Source organism: Camelina sativa, chromosome 1 (assembly GCF_030686135.1).
Source record: "Camelina sativa cultivar CO46 ecotype springtype chromosome 1, ASM3068613v1".
NCBI lineage: Eukaryota > Viridiplantae > Streptophyta > Magnoliopsida > Brassicales > Brassicaceae > Camelina > Camelina sativa.
This window is the reverse complement of record NC_141880.1, coordinates 5781861-5795028: the sequence shown is the minus strand read 5'-3', so window position 1 is coordinate 5795028 and position 13168 is coordinate 5781861. Positions and strand designations below refer to the sequence as shown.

Here is a 13168-nt window from a genome sequence, read left to right as displayed (position 1 = left end):
TGTAAACACTAATCTGATAGAGGCACATTGAATCTTTCATCACCAAAAACTGATTGAAGTCGACAGGAATTTGAGGCGGCTAATTTCAAGTAGATATAAAGAGGATAATCATCTTGCCAAGATGTGATAATAACCAAAAATATATTCATAAAACGTGCAAAGAAATATGGAAAGGCTTTTTATTTCCAAGAAAAATATATAAAAAGCAGGTTATAAGCCTAGAATCTGTACAAGTTCATGGACCCCAAAACAGCTTCAAGATACATTACAAGGTTCCTGGCTTCGGGTTAATAGTACTTCCTAAAAGTAAGCTTCAGACGACCTGGCTGGATACTTGGTTCCTAAACCAGAACCTTGTGGGCAGTATAGTATCTTCAAGAACTGATTTTTGTTAATACTGCCTAAAAGTCAAATTCAGACGACCAGGTCGGAGACTTGTTTCCTGAAGAAGCACTTTGGGGGCAGTCTTTTTGCGAATTGATCTTACGCCATGAAAGATATTCCTGGATTTGCCACCAAATAGTAGAACATCTCCAGACTCCAAGACTAACGTTTCTGCCATGGCTTCATCCATTTGATCACCATACAAGAACTCGGCTGAATCTCCAACAGAAAATGAAACAACAGGTAATCCCTTCCGAATGGACTTTTCGCTCTCGTCTTTGTCCTGAAACATCAAGGATTTACAACTAATGATGCAACTACCTTTGAGCTTTATGAAATCACAAAGTTGTTTGAAATACTAACCCGATGGAGGCCAAGTCTCCCGGTGGATGTGTAGAAGTTAACAATACATATGTCTGGGGACATAAATGGCATTGTAACTTCTCCACTCGTTTCATTTGATTTAGAGGCAGTAAGGGACTGTGATTCTTTAATTGCTTTCTCGACAAACTGATTGAACTCAACTGGAATTTTTGGCGGACGAGAACCATCATCTGGTCGAACTTCTCCATATCGAGATGTTTCAGGGTCCCAGTTTTTCCCAAGGCACATCATTTTCAAGCGCAATATTGCTTCATCCCTGTAACCTGGTTGATAGAAGCCACCTTCACCCAAACCCAGCTGACGGCATTTGTTCACAATCATCACCTACACAATTTTGAGAGCAAAAAAAGTGTGCAAATGATGCATATAGGAATTGAAGGACAAGCAACCACGAGCAGAAAGAGGGAAGTAGGGACGCAGAGAGCGTACTTACTTGATCATTGATTGACAAATAGTTCTTGAGAAGTACCATTCCAGGTCTAATAACAGTGTGTCCTTTAGTTGATTTCCTCTTTTCTTTGTTCAGATTAAACAGAGCGGGTTTTAGTACTATCCCTGTCTTCTTGGGACAGATATCAAATGGTCCCGTGCTTCTTTCACTTAACGAGTTCCCTTCACCACCAGACTTGTGAGCAGTACTATTCGGATCCTCAGCACTAGAAAGCTCAACCTTCTCACTTGTAGAAGACACAGAGTCCTGGCAAGACAACGAAACATCTTCCATCTGGTTCACAAGATCATGGATTCGAGCGCAATTCTTGACATCCTTGTCCTCGGATTCTTTAGAGACAAACAAACTTCCAGAAAGACTTATGCTCTTAGGGCTAGACGAAGCAGATGATTGCAAAAGATCTTTGTTATCTCCAGAAAACTTGAAAGCAGCATCTTCATCAGGTTGCTTGGTAGAAACTATCTTATCTTCTTGGAGCTTTCTATGCCGTTGAAGACCCTTTTCCACATATACCGCACTGGACTTCGGAACGTAAAATTGCAATGGACTGTGTTCATGGCGGCCACGCCCAAAACTATCTCTAGGAGACCATGATGTTCTACTTCCACCTCTCTCACGAGGACCTCTACCCATACTACCAGACGAATCAACCAAAGACCTATCAACTGTACTTACACTTCTCCTATTATGTTGAACACCCTTTTCCACAAAAACCGCATTGGACTCCTGAAAGTACACTTGACGTGGACTGTGTTCATGGCCGCCACGCCCAGTACTATCTCTAGGAGACCATGATGTTGCACATCCACTTCTCCCCCGTGGTCCTCTACCCCTACTACCAGAAGAATCATCCAAAGACCTATCAGCTGTAACCTGTAAATTACAAAGGAAAAAAAGCTCTGCTTACGAACTATAAAAAGTAGCACACACAACAAGTAAAGTCTAATCAAGCGATTCTGGGAAGCATATGAGACGACAATCAAGTATATACCGGAATTTCGCCTTTCGGACGGTAACTCATTTTTCGTCGAGAACCCCTACGGTCGTCAAAGCCCCTAGCTTCGTCGCGATTCATCGATTTCACTCTCAAACCCTTTTCAAAAAGACGGTAACTTTAGCAGGTAGAAGTAGAACTGAAGCGTCCTCTCAGGGAATCTGATGTTTGCCCTTTCTTATAGACACAGTTTCTTTAGGGTTAAAAATTGCAACTTTGCAAAGAGACTCTTCGGTTTAGGTGAATCGGTGTTGTTCACTCAACTGACAAATCTCTCCGTTGGGAAGTTCAATCGCCGTTCACCGTCTTCGGCGTTGCTGACTCAGCATGCCATGTCATCACTGACATGGATAATCCGCTAAACAAACAAGGCCTGAAATCAGATTTATTTTAGGCCGATGATATTCCCAAATAAAGCCCATTGGCAGGACTCTCTAGAGCAAGTAGAAGATTTGCAGCAGTATCGATTCGACACGTGATCTTCCTACAAAAAGGAAACTACTAGTGAGTAGAGATTTTGTCGTAGTGTGGTCAGTGTCACCGACCGGGCCCGTGTTGTGTCGAAAAGCAGACTAGATAGATTTAGTCTCAACTTCTTTAGTCTGTCTCTGGATTTCTTCAGATAAGTGAGTAACTTCTACAATCAGCTCTTTAGATCATATGTTATGGTTTTACTTCTAAGGCCCTTAATGATCTCAGTGTATATATATATACTTTTCGCTGTTTCTTCTTGTATTTTAACAACTGAACTTACTACTACAGAGTTGACAATTTCTATTTAGGTTCTTGTGGAGTAGTGAAGTGTTGTTTGATTGTCGGTTTATTTCCTTTGTAGATAGATGGATCAAATTGTAAACGTGGATGAGTTTCAAGAGCTGGCCAAACAGGCCCTTCCTAAGATGTACTTTGATTTCTACAATGGAGGAGCAGAGGATCAACACACTCTCAAGGAGAATGTTGAATCTTTCCGTAGAATCATGTAACAAAAATCCATATCAATATATCCATTTTGGTGGGTGATCGTGTAATAGGTTTACATGTGTTGTGTGTTTTGATTGATGTTCAGGTTTAGGCCTAGGGTACTCGTTGATGTGAGAAAAATAGATATGTCTACCAAAATATTGGGTTTTCCCATCTCAGCTCCCATCATGATTGCACCAACAGCAATGCATAAGTTGGCTCATCCTGAAGGTCTGTTTACTCTATCTTCATAACTAGCTCTCAAATAGTATGCAGTTGCTGGATTTGGGATATTGATTTGATTTTTCTTTTATGTTAGGAGAAACCGCCACTGCCAAAGCTGCAGCTGCGTGTAACACTATCATGGTAATAAGGTGACTATTGAAATGCATGTTTGTTTACATTGTTTAATGATCTGTAGTGTTTTGTTGTGTGATTTCATCAGATAGTATCATTCATGTCTACTTGCACTATTGAGGAGGTTGCTTCAAGTTGTAACGCTGTTCGGTTTCTTCAAATATATGTAAGTACACACAGTCATGATTTTTTGCTGCTTTTGTTATCTCCTCCAAACTATTGCTCCCTTGGTATCTGGCCTTACTTCTTAGTTCCGCTCTAATATATTCTATAGGTGTACAAGAAACGTGATGTAACAGCTCAGATTGTGAGAAGAGCTGAAAAAGCAGGATTCAAGGCAATAGTTCTAACTGTTGATGTTCCCAAACTTGGTAGAAGGGAAGCAGATATAAAGAACAAGTAACATTCTCCATTACTCTTTTGACATTCTGGGGACATTTTCTTGCAGGAATTAGCTTTACTACTCCATTACTTCTCTTTTGGATTTACTACTTTGCTTAGCCTATCTGATATAAGGTAGTTTCTGAAAGAATGTTCCATATGTTTTCTATAGAATGATATCCCCGCAGCTGAAGAATTTTGAAGGTTTAGTTTCGACCGAAGTTCGACCTGTGAGTAGAGCTTATATTAAAGGTTCATGTAAAGTAAAACCTTACAGGTTGTTAACATGATAATTTCTCTTAGAATGAAGGTTCAGGGGTTGAAGCCTTTGCCGCTAGTACATTTGATGCTTCCTTAAGTTGGAAGGTGAAATCTTATGAATGATTCTTTCTGTGTCCTTGGAAGGTGAAATCTTACAAAGTTCCTATCTGACGGCATTCTTGGTAACTTTTGCATTGCAAAATTTTAGGACATCGAATGGTTGAGATCTATTACAAAGTTGCCAATCCTTGTCAAAGGGTTACTCACACGTGAAGACGGTAAGATCCATGTCTCATAGCATGTACCATACTCTGTCAAGCCCAAGGTATTTAAAAGAACACTCTGTTTGATGTTATTGGCAGCTCTTAAGGCTGTTGAAGCCGGTGTAGATGGTATAGTGGTATCTAACCACGGGGCTCGCCAGCTTGACTATTCCCCTGCTACAATAACTGTCTTAGAAGAGGTAACCCCATCAAAGCATGCTTTAAAAAAACTTATTCGTCTTAACAAACTGAATTTTGTTTCCTGGAACTGCAGGTTGTACATGCTGTCAGAGGTAGGATTCCGGTTTTGCTTGATGGAGGAGTACGACGAGGAACCGATGTTTTCAAAGCGCTGGCGCTGGGAGCCCAAGCTGTTCTTGTACGCTATCAATGCTGTATTAGCATACATATATCAGGTTACTCTCCGTTGATGTAACACTTTCTAGTTGGCTGATGCAGATAGGGAGGCCTATAGTCTATGGCCTTGCAGCTAAGGGTGAAGATGGAGTGAAAAAAGTGATCGAGATGCTAAAGAATGAGTTTGAGATTACTATGGCCCTTTCTGGCTGTCCCACTATTGATGACATAACCAGAAACCATGTTAGGACAGAGAATGAGAGACTTCACTCTATGCTCTGAAGTCTGATCCAACAACATCAGACAGTCGACCAACAGTATGAGATACTGTCCATGGCTCCATCCACATAAATAAAAAGCATGTTTTGTTTCGTTTTGCTTAACTTGCTGGTTATGATAACCCTATGAGAGAGACGGTTTTCTAAAAAGTGAAAGATGATTGACATATTAATCAATGGGACTAAAAGAAACATGATGTCTCAGCAATTGACAAAATTTGTCACAATGTATACATCAGTCTGATCAGTGAAATCACTCGTCTATAAAGAAAGACAAGCTGCATCGTAAATTACACAGCCAATATATGCCGTCTTTCTGGGCATTTGGTGAGGAAGAAAGTTGGTGCGGTTATAAGGTGAGACAATATCATTATATCAAGATGTTGAAAGTTCCTCCTGAAGCTCCAACTGGGACATACGATACTCTCTCTCAAACAACATGAACTCCTGCATAATGCATCTAAATCGATCAGATTATTCTCAGTCACTAACTTTGAATGATTCATATGCAGATAAGATCTCATTACTCATATTCCTTTAGATGTTTCGCACAAAAGTAACAAACATATTTCTGAGGCAGAACCATATTATTAAAAGCTAACAGATATTCATTCAGATGAATAACCAACAATGATGTAATGAAAAATGAGGAGTGTTTGACTGTTTTTCATGGAGTAAAGAACTGAGTATAACTAACCTGTAATTGTTGCCGACTGAACAAAGAGAGAAACCCAGTTTCATCAGAAGCCACAAGCTCAATCAGTTCATCATGATCTTCAGGTGGATTTCCCGACTCCATCAGAGAAACAGAAACCTGTGAATACGTAATAAATGGAGGTTAATTCATCTAACCACGGACATCCGAGTAGGTATAAGTTCGATCTTCTATAGTTCTCGCCAATGTAAACAACCAAAGACTTTTCATTCTCCAAAAGTCTTAGTAGACACTTTTGTTATAGGGTAGGCGAATTGGCCGCAGAGAGATACATACGTATCCATTGTTATAATTTAATATGGCAGAGGCTAGTTGCTTTACCTGCATCGATCGAAGAACGAGCTCTGGAAGACAGCATCTTCTACAGAGACCCCGGACAATATATGTTGCAGGTGTTTCAAGCGAGCCTTCTTTGCTTGAATACCAAGCGTCTAGGCGGGATATATCCATTGTAACACCTGCTTGGAAACGGGTAAGCTCACCTGCAGTCAAATTTTAATTTTTTTTGCTTGTTTCATTAATGCTGGTGATTTCATCTTGGATGAAACATCCCCAAATTTTTATGGAGAAAAGAAGGTAAACCACAGTGAACGAGAAATATGTTCCACAGAAATCCAAACCTTTAAAACCAGCTGCAGCCACTGCACTTAGAATACCACCGTCATTTGCATTATGTGGCCCAAGTCCATCACCCTTAATTGCTAAACACCGGAGCACAACCTCGATGCAGTAGCTGTCCCTTGAAGAAATCGATACATTGACCTGAAAGTGAAGAACACAAACATTAACGTCGTACAATGCTTTCGAGATGCTGTCACATCATAGAATAAATTAATTCATGTCCAGGGAGAAGCAAACTTTTATATATATATAACCATGGGTGAGGGAAAATCAAAGGTTCCAGGAAAACGAAACAATGGATGAAAGGATTACCATTAACTGGCGATCTAAAACAACTTCCTCACTGACAGAAGAGTAAAGTGCACTCATTAATGCAGCACAAACAGTGGCATCTGGGCGCAAACATGCACCAGAAGGCAAACAGAGCATCGCAGTTGCATGCAATTCAAGGAACAAATCTTCTTCTGATTCGAATACATGGTCTTCGAGAAATGTCATCCAGGGATTGTCTCGTCCTGTATTGAGGTTCAAAACTATCACAGTTAACAGCATTTTCAATTAACTTAAAAACTGCCAAGTCATGCATAGTCAACCATATATTATAAAGTATGGCACCACTTACTTAAGAGCAATGTCAAAGAAGAATCCAGAGTCTCTTTAGCTGCTACAACAGCCCTCTGATTTTCCTCTTCTGACAGTTCAGTGACTTCAGCATTCTCTAATTGAAATTTGAGCCAGTTGCGATATTTTGCATCACAGGAATAATACTCATTCTGTTGAAAGACAAAGAGGTACGTTTTATCTGGATACTGAATGTTTTAATCAAAGGAATAACAAAGCGTAAAACTGCAGTGAAGCACATACCCAGTCTTGGAACTCTTGCAAATTCTCGGAAACATAGTCCTCAAGGGTATCTGGATTTTCTGAGAGTTGCTTCAGAGGTTCAGCAAGAAAACTAAGAAGCGTGTGTGCACCCACGGGAGTTGCAGGCACCCTCCACATGGCGATCAAAGCAAACTCTCTGAAAAGTATGTTGCTGAAGAGAGGAAAAACAATAATACCATGAAACAGAGCCAAAAGTGAAGGATATAAGTGGTTGACAGATGTTACATATTAAAAGGACTTCTGGTCCTCTGATTTCAACATTACGTCTCCATTAAGGAATTCTTCGCAGAAACAGATATATAGCCATATGTCAGTATGTATTGACCGTACCTGTGCATCAAAGATCGCAATAGTAATTTAGAAGTAACATCCTTGACATCTTTTATAGTAGATGGAGGTGTAAAACAGAGCCACTGAATCGCTATGGCTTTTTGAAGACTCTGCTGACGATGCTGCTCCGCAACATCAACTGAGGGATCATATTTTGCAAGTTTGATTTCCCGAGATCTTGACAAAACCCTGTGAATGTTCCATGAAGTTGCAACTTCTGAGATTAATAGAGTCAAATGTATCTCACTATTACATATTAAGCTAGGAAAAAATCTCGACCAATAATACCTGTCAACTATTTCTTCAAAATTGCCTTTAGTGTCATTCACAGGAGAAAATGGCAAGTATTCCATAGCGGACAGGAAGATTTTGTACTTCACATGTACGCTATTTACAGAGCAGAAGGAAAAATGTCAAAGAATTAACTTTATGTCATACACCTATATGCAATATGGGTGCTTGTCCACGAAGTTGAGAGGGTCACACAGTGCAATATGAAAGACTATACCTCCGATATTTATCATCAAATAACCGAAAATAATAATTAGAAATACCTGCTATGCATCCTTAGCTCCATCATGTGTACAAAAAGTTCAATGCATCGATGAGGAGCAAGCTGGGAAGCATAAATTCCTACTAATTCTTCATGTTGTTTTGAAAATAGAAACATCGCATACCTGGCAACATTTCATAGGTCACTAAAAAGCCAGTTGAACATAATATGCATGAAATGTATCATGAAGTAGGATAATAAGTTCCACAAATGCACTCTGCTAAGACAGAGGAACCATCTTGAAGTGACTCACATATGAAGAATAAGATCACCAACATTATTGAGCTTCTCACTGAAAGAGTCGTTGATTTCATCAGTAAATAGAAGCCTAATAACAAGCACCACATGGGCACCGAACTTTATCATATGAGGATCTCCATGGGGCCTGCCAGATGCAAAACGTATTAAGTCAAGGCACTCATATAGCAATGCTGCAACAAACTATAAATAACCAAGAAACATCAGCAAATAGATATTGTCATTTTGAGACCCCTACCACAACATCCCTGAGTTGGGAATTTTTGTTAATTTGAAAGAAAATGCTAGGATCCGACAATCAGCAGATTATCCCATAATTTTTAATAGAAATTAAACTATCTGGAGAAAAATTAATGATTGCCTGAAGTTGCTTTGATCATCGTCTAAGGGCGCTATCCATGACCATATGATATCAAGAAGATGTGATATATCGCCCAACATAAGGTTCATCTGCCAAAAGAAAGTATTAAAGATGAACATAATACTTGACAGAAAAATCTATGGCTATTAAAATACCTGAATTTGCCGGTGCTGCTCTTTGCATCCTCTGACAACAGCTTCGTGCACCATTTCCCTATGCCAGGAAAAAAACAGTAAGTTGGGCTGTCGCTCTTTACAGACAGGACAAAAATAAAATTTCCCAGTAGTCGCATTCATACCCTGAATGGAGTTTCTGAAGAAGAGCAGGAAGGTCACGGGGTTGTTGGTTTAGGACATGGAGGGGCCAATCTTCTTGCCCAAGTGAAGCCTGACAACCATTTTGCATAGTTTCCGGGCTTTCATCAATGCAGCTTCTAAAGCTTTCTGCCAACCCTGGCTTTGATTGGGCTAGTTCAAGATCAACCTGAACATCAAGCCAAGATTTCGCCATAGCCCAGCAAGCTGACTGCAGAAAAATCACCATCAACGCTAAACAATGTCAATTCATGCAGCACTAAAGTAATCTACAGAACAAGTTAGAGGAAGATAGCAGTTTCCAGTTTCTAAAAATAAATTCATATGAATGGTAGTGACTAAAACAGGTCTTGTCAATAATTCATAACCAACTTTAAACAATTTATGTGTGATAATTCAGTTCGACAGGGACACACAGGGTAATAACTCAAGACGAAGTAACCTTTCAAATAAGCACCTTAGAATATAATGCTGAGAATTTGGCAAGACAACCAAGAAAAAATGTCAACAGGACATTAAGTAAGAGAAAAATGGTAGCCAAAAAAGCAAAGTTGGAATATGCTAAATAAAATCAATCTGATTATACAAGTGTGCATGCCCTTACCTCCCAATCGGTACAAACTGGTAACATGCGGTTCAGGTTGCTACATTGTGTTGCAAAAACAGCAACTTCATGTTTGCCGCCATCCTGCTCAGCAATTTTCTTCAGAAACAAATGAAGAAAGAATAGTAAGTTATGTTTTTCTGAGGGAAAATTAACCTCAAGTTCATTAAAAAGCAATAAAACTATCCAGATTCTGTTTTACCTCCGATGCACAGTAGGACGCCCATTTCCAAAGACGCAGTTGATTGCCAAAGCCACTTTCCTGCTCAATGGCCTGGAGAGTCCTATTTTTCCCATTCTTTACTAATGCCTCAACAGAAGGAAACATGTCCATTCCAGAAAAAGTGCATAAAGTTGCGGCTCTCCATGGCTGCCAAAGTAGAAATATTAATCGACATTATCGCTACACACCTTTCTAATCAGTATCCTTAGAGAATTCATATACTTATGAATATTACCTGCCCAGCGGACCTGCAGAGATCACATGCCTCTTCTATTCTCCCAGCCCTTATCAAAGTCCAAACATCCTCAAGAACAGATTCATCTTGTTTCTGCCAAAGAGAAGTTGTCAATAGTTATTTTAATTAACAGAAATAATGAAAACGAAATATGACCCTCACAGGGTTCTCGAACATACAAAAGAAGCAGTTAGAATTGCTATGTTACACGCCCTAAAGCAAGCCAGTTAGTTAAATAATTGAGAATGAGATCTTAATTATGAAAAAAAATAGGCAGCCATTATGACAAAATATATGTTACCCTTCTCATCCACATTGCATTGCTTTCTGCACAGTTCCACCAACATTGTGTATACCATATATTCATTGAATGATATATTGAAATGTTAAAACATGCACATCAGCACTAATAATTTAGATGAACCTAATGTTAACCATAGCTGAACAGACTTACATTGTCATCAGGAAGAATACGAGCATGTTCACGTGTTGGAGCGTCAAAATCCAGATGGTGTACAGTGTCACCGGTAGAGCCATTTTTCTTGAGATATCTTTGTGTGTGATGCCACACTCCAGCGTTCGGAAGATAAGTACCCACATGAGATCCCCGCACCTGAGAACATTAACATTTCCTGGTAAGCAAATTCTAATAAAGTGTTAATCACCTCTATCAATTTGGGGGTTCATCACACAATTCTTTACCTAAGTTGAATTAAGCCTAGGAAACAGTACCAACACCCTCAATATATGACAAGTACGAACACAAACTACAGACAATGTTTAGAAGCAATAGATAACATTCCATTCATACACAATGAGGTCCAGTATTTCTCTAGGCGCAGAGGAATTCACTACTAGAAAATAATGCAAGCATGACCAGACCAGATCAACCAATCAAGTAAAATGCCAAAATGACAATGGTAAACTAATATATTGAAAAAGAATATACTGGAATAGCCACCTTTCTTTCCAAGTCAAGTGATTTTGAAGCCATTTCTTCAAGCCACATGACTATCCGAAGGCATAGCTGAGCTGTATGGTCGTTTACAACAAACTGACAAGCCTCCAAATGAGATGTTGATGGCACCTAACGACATTCATCATAATCAAATAAGCCAACGCGTAAGATGTATCAAATATGAATGATTAATTTTAAAAAAAAATTACGAAAGAATGCTTACCAGGGTCAGTTCCTTCGGAACTTGTTCAGTAACTGCAAGAGCAAAGACACATGATCGATAATACCATTTCTAACACAAGCCACCCAGTACTTTAATTGAAAATATTACATGACACAGAGCTTTGACAGACATCAGTAATCAAAATGAACAAAACGCCTGCCCTATTCCTAAAAGGCCAAAGCAACAGAAAGATGGAGTTGAGTTTCCTAACCTTTTCCATATAGGTTCCATAAAAGTGACCAGGAGGCAGCCTCACCAAGCAAAAGCTGAGCCTTCTGTCTCATAAGTTTATCCTCCACAACACGATGTCTAATATCTGATCCATATCTGTAGATACCGGAAAGGCATGAAACACAAACAAAGAATTTAAAGTAGAAGACGTTCTGACTGTTAAACTCTCAGAGCCAGAAGACATACCTAATAGATTGTGAAACATGCCTGCATGATTCCTCAAGTCTCAATATTAGATCTGGAATGAGCATTAGTCCTGCAGAACCAAGACGTCATAATTACAATAAGAGAGAACCAGATAATAATGGGACTATAAAAACTAACACAAACAGATACATTGGATAGTTGAGATTTTGAAAGAATGAGAACCACTTAAACGCATGCAGAGAAACACAGCCTAATATCTGCATATTCATGTCTGAAGAAATCTTAGACGAAGAGTGATATATAACACAAACCTTGAAGTGCAGAATCAATTAGGGAAGCAAACAAAGCAAAAGTTGTATCTCCACTCTCGACTAACTCATCATTCTCAATCTTGCAAGCCTTGAGTGATTGACTTTCTACTCGACGAAACGAAGCCTCATTATCATCATCCAGAATTCCAACACTCTCCGTCCTGGAAGCAGATAACGGGTTGGTGTGTGTTCCTTCGTAATGATCGGTGTGAAAATTGTCAACCTCCTCCTTAATGTTTTCAAGAAGCAAAGCAGTATTTGTTGGACTATGGATGTTATGCCCATCATAAAGTAATCTATTCTCCCGGACATTTGAACTCAAGACTTCCTCATGTGGCGATGTAGAGTGTCTCTTTCTGCAAGCATTGTACACGGGCATCAAAAATGTTATACCTCCAAAACACGTAAATAAGAGGTTAAACAATACACATCAATGCAGAGTTCCCAATACAAAGAACATAAAAATGTTTTCAAAATTCTAATTCTTATGAATGAATTAAACCCCATACGCAGATTTATGAACTGAAACCATAAACCCTAACAAGAAAACAAAATCCAAAACTTCAACAAAATTCCGAAACTTTCGAGTACAATCTTATTCAAGTATTGCTACATTCAGCTGATTTAGACTGTACTTAGAAACAAACGACAACCACGAAAGAAAAATCCCACTTTAAAATCCAAAATAACGAGAGACCCAGAAGATCGAGAAAAGTTATGCAAATCGGGAAAAGGTTAAGTCGAAATAGTTACCGATAACGACGGAATTGATCCCTAACACTGAGGACCTCGGGGTCGAAGTAGCTAGGGGAAGTCTCCATATCCATGTCCATTTCTTCGCCAGCAAAAAAAAAAAAAACTACTCCAAAGTGCTATAAGAAAATCTGAGAAAACAATTCAATCGCGGGGCAAAGCTTGAGCGACGATTAGGGTTTCGTAGTCGTCGATTTCTAAAACCCTCTAAAAATCCTCCGCCCGGTGGAAGACAGTGCTACGATACTACGAGCACCGAACAGAGTTAAATAAAGCCCAAGCCGAACGCTGCGTTTCATCTTTCAAGCTCAGTAAAAAAAAGAAGGGGTATAACTGTAATAAAATAGAAAATTAGGGGCAGTAATGAAAAAAAAAT

At 39.2% G+C, this 13168-nt stretch overlaps 3 protein-coding genes across 8 annotated transcripts; 1 reads left to right on the top strand and 2 right to left on the bottom strand.

Moving 5' to 3' along the window:
- Positions 1-165: 165 nt before the first annotated feature.
- Positions 166-2672, bottom strand: LOC104778965 (DNA N(6)-methyladenine demethylase ALKBH1C-like). Its single transcript, XM_010503370.2, has 4 exons — positions 2211-2672; positions 1202-2092; positions 748-1092; positions 166-667 (listed from the first exon to the last, which is right to left on the bottom strand). Exons 1-4 carry the CDS (start codon positions 2292-2294, stop codon positions 392-394), a joined length of 1596 nt encoding a protein of 531 aa, XP_010501672.1. The 5' UTR covers positions 2295-2672; the 3' UTR covers positions 166-391.
- Positions 2673-2706: 34 nt separating this feature from the next.
- LOC104778927 (peroxisomal (S)-2-hydroxyacid oxidase GLO4-like) lies at positions 2707-5262 on the top strand. Of its 6 annotated transcripts, none has more exons than XM_010503350.3 (12): positions 2707-2839; positions 3053-3192; positions 3280-3404; positions 3493-3539; positions 3619-3696; positions 3805-3929; positions 4084-4141; positions 4215-4277; positions 4381-4450; positions 4535-4635; positions 4710-4814; positions 4895-5262. In XM_010503350.3, the coding sequence occupies exons 2-12, from the start codon at positions 3053-3055 to the stop codon at positions 5072-5074; spliced, it is 1092 nt and encodes a 363-aa protein (XP_010501652.2). In that variant the 5' UTR covers positions 2707-2839; the 3' UTR covers positions 5075-5262. The 6 variants fall into 6 exon arrangements, with proteins under 6 accessions (XP_010501652.2, XP_010501638.2, XP_010501656.2 ...); XM_010503336.3 differs by having other exon boundaries at positions 3049-3192; XM_010503354.3 differs by having other exon boundaries at positions 2834-2881; positions 3049-3192.
- LOC109124617 (nuclear pore complex protein NUP107) lies at positions 5210-13165 on the bottom strand. Its single transcript, XM_010503361.3, has 24 exons — positions 12793-13165; positions 12040-12395; positions 11768-11837; positions 11562-11677; positions 11351-11382; positions 11131-11256; positions 10624-10782; positions 10170-10262; positions 9914-10081; positions 9712-9810; positions 9092-9318; positions 8949-9006; positions 8794-8882; positions 8428-8559; positions 8176-8298; positions 7910-8008; positions 7622-7810; positions 7271-7442; positions 7029-7179; positions 6719-6921; positions 6406-6547; positions 6107-6267; positions 5768-5884; positions 5210-5517 (listed from the first exon to the last, which is right to left on the bottom strand). Exons 1-24 carry the CDS (start codon positions 12870-12872, stop codon positions 5446-5448), a joined length of 3234 nt encoding a protein of 1077 aa, XP_010501663.2. The 5' UTR covers positions 12873-13165; the 3' UTR covers positions 5210-5445.
- Positions 13166-13168: the final 3 nt, after the last annotated feature.